At 43.8% G+C, this 10,909-nt stretch overlaps 1 protein-coding gene across 1 annotated transcript in view; it reads left to right on the top strand.

Annotated features, from left to right (window-relative positions):
• The first annotated feature begins 5,671 nt into the window (after positions 1-5,671).
• Positions 5,672-10,909, top strand: part of LOC107090174 (microtubule-actin cross-linking factor 1-like) — a 186,697-nt gene continuing 181,459 nt past the window's right edge. Inside the window, exon 1 of the mRNA XM_015383416.1 lies at positions 5,672-6,975. Within this exon, the coding sequence (XP_015238902.1) occupies positions 5,908-6,975 (1,068 nt within the window). The 5' untranslated portion in view covers positions 5,672-5,907. The remainder of the gene's footprint in view (positions 6,976-10,909) is intronic.

Genomic DNA, 10,909 nt, shown 5'->3' with positions numbered 1-10,909 from the left:
ACCGTGCTTCACAAACACCCCATGAATAAGTGTTTGGTGCCAAAGTCCTAAATCCCAAGCAGCCGGACTGGGATTCTGCTGAGTTTGAATCAAAATGTTATCCAGGCTCCTAAACGCTAACAGGAGGGAGTTTGGCTGTTTGGAGGCAGAATCTACAGAAAAAGAAGATTGAAGGCTTGTTTTCCATCATGGCTGAATTCTGCCCCAGTTTGTGTTGCTTCCTGCCGGTTAGTTCTGGTTGTTCATCAGCACAAAACCTGGTCTACAGCAGTTTTAAGCATTCTGTGGGTTCCTAGACAAAGCAAGATATCTGGTCAGGCATTGATCGGGTTGTTTTGTTGTGATGATTTCGCAGGAGAATGCGGTGGAGGTTGTTTTGATTTAAGAACAGCTCCATCATAACTGATGCTTGTCGGATCTGATTTTTAACCTGCTGATTCTAACTGGGCGCACCCTTCGAGGGGGTGAGGAGCTCAGTTACCCGGGAGGAGCTCGGAGGAGAGTCGCTGCTCCTCCACGTCGAAAGGAGCCAGCTGAGGTGGCTCACTGGAAAAACGAAAATTAACTTGGAGGCGCTGAAACCTTTAACATAAATAAATGGACAGAAACAGATGAATTCCTTAAATGTCATTAATTAAGGATTAAATATAAACAATCATTTAAAAATATATATATACTCTAAAGAGATTACAAAGATCAGGTGAAACAAGTCAATACACTGGAAATATTATCTAGAAATAAGTAAAGATTTCTTAAATTTAGTGTATTTATCCTTAATTCGAGTAGCTGCCAATGGGATGAGTAGTTTTACTCTTAAAATAAGATAATTAGATAATATGCACTTGAAACAAGACAATGCAATTGTGTTTTCTTATTTTAAGTGTAAATTGTTTTGTTCCATTGGCAAAATGTCTCTTTTACCTCCTTAATCCAAGAACAAATGCACTTATTTTAAGAAAAAATGACTTATCTAGATTTAGATTTTTTCCAGTATGGATGCCTCCTGGTCGCCTCCCTCGGGAGGGACGCACTAGAGGGACTATGTCTCTGAGCTGGCCTGGTGTCGCCTCAGGGCCCCCCCCAAAACAGCTGGAGGAGGTTTGTGTGGATCAGGAAGTCTGGGCTTCCAGTGTTTTTCAACCCTGGTCCTCAAGGCACACTGCTCTGCATGTTTTGGATGTTTCTGAGCTTCGGCACACCTGATTCAGATGATCGCAGTTCAGCAAAGCCTGATAATGTGCTATCAATTGATAACAGGTGTGTGGAAGCTGGGAAACATCTAAAACATGCAGGGCAGGGTGCCTGGCTTAGACTGCTGCCTCCGCAACCGAGCCCCGGATAAGCAGAAGACAATGGATGGATGGATTCTAAATTGATCTAACTAGGGTTGTCACGATACTAAACTTTTCAACTCGATACCGATACTAAGTAAAATATTCAATACCCTTTTCGATACCACAAGAATAAAAACAAAGATTTTAAAATTCAACAGAAAATTCAAAATTCAAGAAATAAAAAAAAAACAATAAGAATAATATTTTGAGGTTGTATGCTGTGCACAATATTACGCAAGCTTGATTAAAAAACTTAAAATTAAAATTAAGTGTTCCTTCCTTACTGTCAGAGTCTTGGTTTGTTAGTTCCTGTTTTTCTTGGTTTTCCATTTGTTGTCCTCTGCTGCCCCCTTGTGTCCTCTTTCCCTTGCTCTGTTTTCTGTTCTGCCGTCACCTGTTTTCAATTCCCTCGTTAGCCCGCTCTTTGTTTCTGTCCCCTTTAAAAGCCTCCCTCTTCAGTTCCTGTTTGCTGGATCCTCGTCTAACATCTGTCTGCTTTCCTCGTCTCTCCCTGGCTTACAAAAAAAGTCTGAAACTGAAAAATGCACAGAATTATTCAATCACACAGTGTTCAGAGAGTTCATTTTCCACTGTTCTCCAATTTAGATGGATGTATCGATACTTTTTAAAATGAGTATTGTATCCGCATACAACATTTCAGTATCGATACTTTTTTGAGTATCGATACTTTTGACAACCCTAGATCTAACTTAAGGTTAGATCCGGGTTCCTCTCGTTCACCTCATAATTTCCTAAATTCTCCTCATTTTTTAAGCAGAGGTTAACAGAACCGGACAAATAGATTGTTTTATGTTTGAGATGCCGACCTCAGTGCGTCTCCTCTCTGGCTCCACCTGAAGCCTCCTGTCCTGAGGATCTGCTGGGTTCTGCTTCCATGTTCTGGACAGGAGGACAAATCAGACACAAGATGAGACCCAGGAGTTTAAAATAAAGATTTGGAGCAGACGCTGCTCTGCTGGGTTCTGCTGGTAGGTTGAAGCATTCGCCAGTGTTTGTTCCTGAGTCGTTCTCTTTGCTCCCCTCCTGCGTGGCGATGCTCTGAGCAGCTGCAGGTCCTCGTTTTCCACCCAGTCATGCGATGTGACCCAGGGCAAGGTGATGCCGGTTGCCGTGGAAACCGTTGTTTAGCTGCCTCTGCGGGCATGACTCTGCAGTTTGGCAGTAGAATGAGTTTGGTTCAGAGATTAAAAGGAGGTTTAATCATGAGGATGAACGAGGCCGAGGCTGGAGGAGGATTACCGGGAGAATCCAGAGAATTTAGGAGACGATCTGTGGTGGAAACCTCGTGTTCCATCGCTTCTGCACAGGCTTTCTGAAGGTCAAGAACCAAAATAAACACACGTAAACACGTCTATGCTACTTTATAGTTGTAGCCTCAGTGAAAAAGAGATGAAGACACAGCTGGTTTATTTAACTAGGCCAAGATCAGACTGACGGCAGAAGAATGAAAATGAGTCCAAAGGAACGCATCTGCAGAAAGCTAAGCTAGTTTTCTGAATCAAGCAGCAGAGGGAAACTCTTGGTTAAAATCACACATTTCTCAGCTGATTTCTGCTCTGATAGGCAGAAACTTTAACCCGAATGGCTTAAAGTTAAATTATTTAGCTAATTATTTAACTTAATTAAGTTATTCTGCTCTCATGGTTCTGATGAAGGCCTAGAAAAAGCCTGCATGAGTGACTCAGCAGAAACTCTCCCAGAGACTTGCCTTTCATTTTGCTAATTTCTAATGATGTTTACCGGTTAACATCCTGTTGCATCACCTGGTTCACATGGACATTTTCCTCAGCATAAAATAAAATAAGCTTTTTAATCCTAATTTATAGAAACAAATCTGCAGTTCCTCTGCAGAGCCACAAGGTGTCACCGTTTAACAGAAGAAGGCAGATCATCTTCCTGCTGCCCTGTGGCTGCCTCTGATTGGCCGATGGCTCAGTTTGTCAGATGAATTTGCTCCAATCTGTGGAGCTGCTGTTTTATCTGCTCACCTGTCAGATTGGGTCTGTGTTAAAGCTGAAGCTGCTCCTCACTGATGGGAAAGGATTTCAACCTTATAGACCCGTTTCTGTTCGAAGGAAAGCTTTAAATGTTTTCAAAATAATCTTTAAAAAAATGCCAAAACACTTTAATTCCATAATTGATCTAATTGAGTCAAAATTATACTGACTTTAAGGACATTTGTGGTTTTTATGACAGATTAACGTCACCGTTTATTGATCAAATACTCACATTGGAGGGTTTTTAATTCACCCATCCAGCTGTGGATGGTTCCCAGGACCTTTAGAGAAGAAAAGAGGCCCTCAGCATCACAGACCCTCCACCATACCTGCCAGTTGATTGGAAACAACATCTTCTAGAACCAAAGGGGGTCCGATTATCTGTAGAGTAAGATGGTAGAACAGAAAAGGCTTTTTTCCACGACATTCGATGTCATCTGATGAATGTTTTGATTGGTTCCTGTTCTTTAAGTTCTTTTCTGATGCTTTCTCTAAATCAGGGTTGTTTTTCACTGTTTCCATCTTTATTATGCAGATTTTATGACTTCAACTCATGCCTCAGAGCTTATTTCAGGTGCTGATGTTGGGGGAGAGCCCTACAGTGTGAGGGTGGAGTCATTCCTCTGAGCCATTTTAGATTGAAAATATGCCCAGAAAGCTGCCGTAATTCAATTACTGCTTTGTTTACTCCTTTTTTATTCATAATTCATCCTCAGACACAGATGTGGCACCAGTTTCCCAGAGCAAAAAACCTGAGGATGCAGTTTCCACAGTGATAAAGATGGACAGTCTGCTGAATGCAGATCAATTCAGACACTTAATGCAAAAAGCCTCCAATCCTTCACTCCCTGCACATTATTCTAATGATGCTTTAATTGATAGCACTCAGAGGGAGGAATATTTCTCCTCAGATTGATGGTTTTCCAGTGTGTCGTTCAGGGAGGCTTTTGGGTCAAGTGTGTGTTTGTGGCACAGAGAGCTGTTCCCTAACAGCTGAGAGAGAGAGAGAGAGAGAGAGAGGAGTGAGGAGGAAGCGGATTGGTGGAGGAGGAGAGCCAAGGATGGGAGGGGTTGGCTGGTGAGAGATCGAGCAGAGGAGAGGGAAGCTGCAGCAGCCAGGAGATAAAAGCTTTTTCTCCCGTTCTGCTGGCGCCTGCGAGCCGCGGATAAAGCCCAGCTCTGCAGCCGCCGGAGGGAGCGGCAGATCCCGGCTTCCTGCCGTCGGATCAGCAGGCCTCGCGCCGCAGCCGGAGCGGGAAAAAGATCCCGTCTCTCAGCTGATCAGAGGGACCGCCCAGCGTTGCAGGACGCTTGGTGCTGCTCCAGCTTCCAGCGTATCAATCAGACCAGCCCGGTTCTGCTCTGCTCCCAAGGTTTGCTTTCAGCCGGAGACGCCTCCCGTCTTTGTTTCTGAAGGGATGCGGCGTTTTAATCCTCTCTGCGGTTCTGCGTGATGTTCGGGACTATCCTTCACTGGACGCTGAATCCCTTTGGCTCTGCTCCAGATTCACAGCACATCTGCACAAGAAATGGGTCTGGTTCTGGAACTTGAAGTCCTCCCAGAACTGCTTCCTGCTCCCCAGCTGTAGAGTCCAGACGCTAACCCAGAGGCCTGCTCCTCATTAGGAAACGGCAGACTTCAGGAGGAACTGTTGACGTGTTTGGCTTCCTGAACCAAGTCCTGCAAACTCTGGGTCTGTCCAGCTGTTGCGTCATCGCACTGCACCACCTGATGAGGACGAAGGGTTCCCAAGATCTCTAAGGGTTCCTGCAAAACGACAACCTGAAACCTCAGTGATTGATGCAGAGGTGGGGGGCAGAGGGTTTGCTGTCATCCTGCTCATCCTGACAGTTTTTCTAAATGACTCCACAATAAATTTAAAACTGTCAGAGGTTCTGATCCCAACAGGAAGACCCGCCTAAACGGTCCGGATTAAGGAGGCTGGAAGCTCAATAAGCCGTCAGAGCACTGGCTGGATTTCCCTGCAATCTGTTGCAGCATTGGCTGACGGCTCACTCTGTCACACATCCGCACAGAGCTTCCCGTTACTTTTCCCTTCCACCGGGAACGCCGTGGGAAAACTCTGGATACCGATCCCACTCCTCCTGTGCTGCATGAAGCGTGGCCCAGCCATCAATCATTCATGAGCTCAGATGGAGCTCTTTAACCTGAAAGCGAATCCCAGCATCCTTTGGTTCTGGTTCTGTTGATCGGAATGAATCAGGAACGGATCGGGAGGTTTTTCTCCCTCTGGGATGTAGCCGACATCATTTTATATGTTTGGAGTACGATGAGGCTGTAGAACTGTTTTTTATTTGTTTATCTGCCCTCACATGGAGAAAATTACAAATGGGCTGAAAACAACTCTTGATGTCCAGCATGTTGCCTTAATCCAGATCGCTGTTAAATCCGGGTCCTGATGGGACTGGATGGTTTTAATCCAGAATAATCTGCCCTTTCACTGAAACGGCTGAAGCATCCAGGTTTCTGCTCCAGCAGTCTGCAGAAACTCCTTCCTGCAGGTTTATCCTCCATCTTTTCCTCCTCCTGAGTCATGGGGAACTCCATGGGTTGCGTTCGGCCTCTTCGTGAGGCCGATCCGGACGCAGCACCGACTCTTTCACCGAAGAAGCGTCTGCGTTTCAGACGGAAGCAGAAGGGAAACAAGAACCGGAGAGCGGAGGAAGAAAAAGCGGACCAGCAGCGACTGCGATGCTCTGAGCCCGAAGAGGACGATGCAGAGAAAAGACCAGAGTGTTCAGAGCACAGCAGAACCGGGCCAGAATCCCACTTAGGTCACCTCAGAGCCGACCCACACAGTAGCACCCTGTCCCCCGCCTCTGCTGGGGGGCTGCTGAGCAGCAGAAAACTGGAGTCGACCCCCAAACCCAGCCCAGCCTGGAGAGGGGTCTTCTGCCTTCCCGGGGAGGAGGACACCGTCAGCGCCATCATCGACGTCTCCAGCCTGCCGAGCCAAACCGCCGCCACCACCCCGGTCAACGCCGCGCCGGCCCTGGGCAGCACCACGCCAGGCGGGGGCAGGGTCTGCCTGGTTCGGGAGAAAGTTCAGGGGGTTATAGAAAAGCCCTGGATCCAGAAGAGGAAGGAGGAGACGGACAAAGTGAACAAGGAAGGAAACGGGAGCAAGGCGGCGGCGGGTAGAGCTCCTGTGAAGGAGCGTAAAGGTGTAGTCCACATCCGAGAGGTGGACGGGAAGCTGTGCGTGGTGAGGATGGTCTACCCCAGCGATCTGGGCTCCCCGCTCCGCAAAGACGAAGATGAGGTGGAAGTTCACAAAGAGCCTCCCGCACCATCACCCGTCACTGGGAATATTCTGAAAGTCCAGCTGGTGGAAAACAAATCAACGGGTGGGTCCCCCACCTCCTCCAAGGAGCTCCAGGACACCATGAAGGCCTTCAGGCTGGAGCCGCAGGGGAAGTCGTCTCTGTTTGAGTCGGGTTACTCCAGCGATCTCCCTCCCACATCCCCAGAAACAGCTGGTACCACTCCCAGTCAGACGGACTGGGGAGGCCTGACCAGCAGCTCGTCCGAGAAACTGGACTCCACCATGGAGAGTCCGCTGGCGCCGGAGAAGCAGGTGGTTTCCAAACCCCTGCCTCAGGTTGGTGTCCTTCAGAGTTAACCAAACAACCTGATCAGAAACCGTCCAACACGTCCGGAACAAAAAAAATGTTTGGATCTCAAACCTAAAAGCAGAATCTGTAGCAAAACTAAGTAATAAATTTGGGTTTTTAGTGGTTCTGGAGGCACAGAAATGAAGTTTTAAGGGCAAATTCAGGTTTAATCTTATTTACTTAAAACATTAAGTTACTTAGGTATAAAAACAGGATGGGTTCAAATAAATACTGTTTAAACAGATTAGTTTGAACCGTCTTTGAAGTAGAAATCATAGGATATATTTAGTCCTGTTTACTTTGAAATTAAAGAAAAAGTAAAAATTATAATATTCCTGGGATTAGTTTATTTTAAGACCTTCTGTAATCATTTTTATTTCAGTCTGGGTGGGCCAAACAAAATCTATCCAAGAGCTGCAAATGGCCCGTATACCACACTTTGAACATCCTTGTTTGTGGTTACTAACTTAGATTGAAGAGTTTTTATAAAACTTTAAACCTAAAACTGAAGATATAAAGTAAAGTCTGTAGAAACAAAGTAGTATATGTATAGGAAAGTTATCTCCTTATTCTAAAGTATAAATTACATAAAATATCTGGTATCTTCTATTTATTTGAAGCTAAATTTGTCATTTCTAATCCCTTAAACTGCTTTTGGAATCATATCTGAGTATAAACTGAAACTCTCCACATCTGGATCCCAGCTGTTTGATGTTAGTCCAGGTTTTCTGCTCCAGAACCAGCTTGTGCTCGAATCTGTCCCACTTTCTCTTCTACCTCTATGGTTCCTTTCACAATGTCCAACACCGGTGGAACCAGCCCCATAGCATGATGCCGCCGCCACCATGCCTGACAGGTGGTACAGAGTTCTTTGATCTGATAGCTCCAGACATGCAACCTGGATTTGTTTTGTTGGACAGGAACACACCAGGCTCTGATCATTGACCTCAATTCTTAGTTCCGACTCTCTAAGTCCGGCCTGATTTAAAACTAGCCAGCGGCGGCTGGGGGAGTTTTCTCCAAGTGGGGCTATAAATTCGAAATAGATGTATAGCAAAAACCAATCAAACATACACTACCGTTCAAAAGTTTGGGCTCACATTGAAATGCTCTTATTTTTCAAGGAAAAGCTCTGTACTTTTCAATGAAGATAACTTTAAACTAGTCTTAACTTTGAAGAAATACTCTCTATACATTGCTAATGTGGTAAATGACTATTCTAGCTGCAAATGTCTGCTTTTTGGTGCAATATCTACATAGATGTAAAGAGGCCCATTTCCAGCAACTATCACTCCAGTGTTCTAATGGTACAATGTGTTTGCTCATTGGCTCAGAAGGCTAATTAATGATTAGAAAACCCTTGTGCAATCATGTTCACACATCTGAAAACAGTTTAGCTCGTTACAGAAGCTACAAAACTGACCTTCCTTTGAGCAGATTGAGTTTCTGGAGCATCACATTTGTGGGGTCAATTAAACGCTCAAAATGGCCAGAAAAAGAGAACTTTCATCTGAAACTCGTCAGTCTATTCTTTTTCTTAGAAATGAAGGCTATTCCATGCGAGAAATTGCTAAGAAATTGAAGATTTCTTACAACGGTGTGTACTACTCTCTTCGGAGGGCAGCACAAACGGGCTGCTGCGGGTTCTATTTAATGAAGATGCCAGTTGGGGACCAGTGAGGCGTCTGTTTCTCAAACTAGAGACTCTAATGTACTTATCTTCTTGCTCAGTTGTGCAACGCGGCCTCCCACTTCTTTTTCTACTCCTGTTTGTGGAAATGGGCCTCTATACACCTATGTAGATATTGCACCAAAAACCAGCCATTTGCAGCTAGAATAGTCATTTACAACATTAGCAATGTATAGAGTGTATTTCTTTAAAGTTGAGACTAATTTAAAGTTATCTTCATTGAAAAGTACAGAGCTTTTCCTTCAAAAATAAGAGCATTTCAATGTGACCTTAAACTTTTGAACGGTAGTGTATACCAGGTTATCACACCAGTTTATTTACATGAATGCCTACAACACTCAGACCTCAGCTATACCTTTGTAATGCAGAGAAGCTACTGTGCAAGTACAACTTTTAACTGGAGTCAATGGCAAAAGATTTTGGCGCCCTGGAGCGGGAAATACGTCAGCAACCTCAGACAAAAAATCAAATGACGCTTAACTAGTCGTTTAAGATTAAATATTTATCCTGCACATCTAAAAATATATATTAATACATTTTGAAATATTAAAAATTATGTCTTAATCAGGGTAATTGGGTGGATGGGGCGGCGCCTTGGCGCCCTCTATTGGCCAGCTGCTGCTTAAACTAGCCCCACTTTAGGAAGATGTTCTGGTTTTGGAAAGGCAGACGTCCCACTTGTTGGTTCTGATGTGGTTTTTAATCATCTGGATCCATTTTATCTCCTCTAAGGAGGGCGGTTTGGGTCGGATGTGACTAAGGGTGGTTTGGTTCTGTTAAAACTGTTTGTCGTATTTTATTTACCATTGGATAAAAACAGTTTAAAGAAACACTTAAATCCTCAAATTCTTAATCACAGGATGGATGGATGACATTTCCTGTAGATTAACAGGACAGATCAAAGGAGCATCAGGCTCAACATCAACAGTTGGATTAATCTGCACCAAGACAAGGTTTCTACCGACACTAATCGCCACAGGAACATTCCTGATCTGATTATCTGAACCTGACCACAGTAAAGAGGAATAATCCGGTTCCTGACCCGCTCTGTTGTGCTGGGGGGGGCTCTTCTTTGACTGTTTTGTTTGTGGTTCCTTTGCTGTCATGAGTGCAGCACGTCTCAGTGGCAGTCATGGGGTGTTTTTGCTCTTATCGGATCACAAAGACATTAATTTTCTCTCGCTTCTTTCCGGCTTTGTTCTCTGGGCCTAATCAACGTGGCCCAGCCTGTCCCTCCACCGCCCCATGAAAACCCACTGCTGACGTCTGATGGGCAGAGAGGAGGGTTGGTTGAGTGTTTAGGAGAAAGGTCAGTGGCTGTAATGACAGGGATCACATTCCCCTTCAAAACTGAAGCTGCTTATTTACTGCAAATTAAACAAATGACAGGAAAAGGTCATTTAAAGAAGAAATGAGCAGAGCGGTGACATCAGCTTCAACTCAGCTGAGTCAGATCAAAAGTGCACGTTTTTAAACCGGATGTTTTTTTCTGTTGAATGAAGCTGCAGTTTGTTTCAGCAAAAAATTATAACTTTCAAAATGCATTAGTTTCACTTTCCTTTTACCTTAAAACATGGAGGACATTTGCAGCAGGAGGTTGAGGTTAAAACAGTAACAGGCAAAGTGAAAATGATGGATGACGATGCAGAAACCATGCAGAATGACGTCATGCCCTCAGTGCAGAGAGGGAAAAACTCTTTCAGAGCCGCAAACTTTGTGTGACAATATTTCCGGTTGATTTATTGTTTTTAAGAAGCGACATTTTATTTTAGTATCCAGAAAAACAAACCTTTTAAAAAAAAAAAAAAAAAAAAACTTTTTCGTTGAAGTTTTGATATTTGTGGAAAGTCATGTAGAAAAATAACTTTTTTAACCAGCTGAGAAGGAAACATTTATTTAGGGCACTTTAAAATTTGGCTTTTGTTTTTAAAATAATGTGACATTTTTATATATCTACATTTAAAAACATTATTAAATTCTTTATAATTTTTTAGCCAAAGAGATGCTCACCTCCATCAAGCCTCTAAAATCCTTACAGATTTAAATATAAAATCTACGGAAGACGATTAGGGCCACTAAAAAAAAAAAGTTAACTGATTTTTAAATTTTATTTCAGTTTAATATGGGAAAAAAGTTAGAATTCTGACTCTCAGAATTTGGACTTTAATCTCAGAATTCGGACTTTAATCTCTGAGAATTCTAAGAAAAAAGTCAGAATTCTGAGAAAAAAG

The sequence above is a fragment of the Cyprinodon variegatus genome, unplaced genomic scaffold (assembly GCF_000732505.1).
Source record: "Cyprinodon variegatus isolate N-32 unplaced genomic scaffold, C_variegatus-1.0 Scaffold284, whole genome shotgun sequence".
Lineage (NCBI taxonomy): Eukaryota > Metazoa > Chordata > Actinopteri > Cyprinodontiformes > Cyprinodontidae > Cyprinodon > Cyprinodon variegatus.
This window is presented reverse-complemented; position numbering and strand designations above follow the sequence as displayed.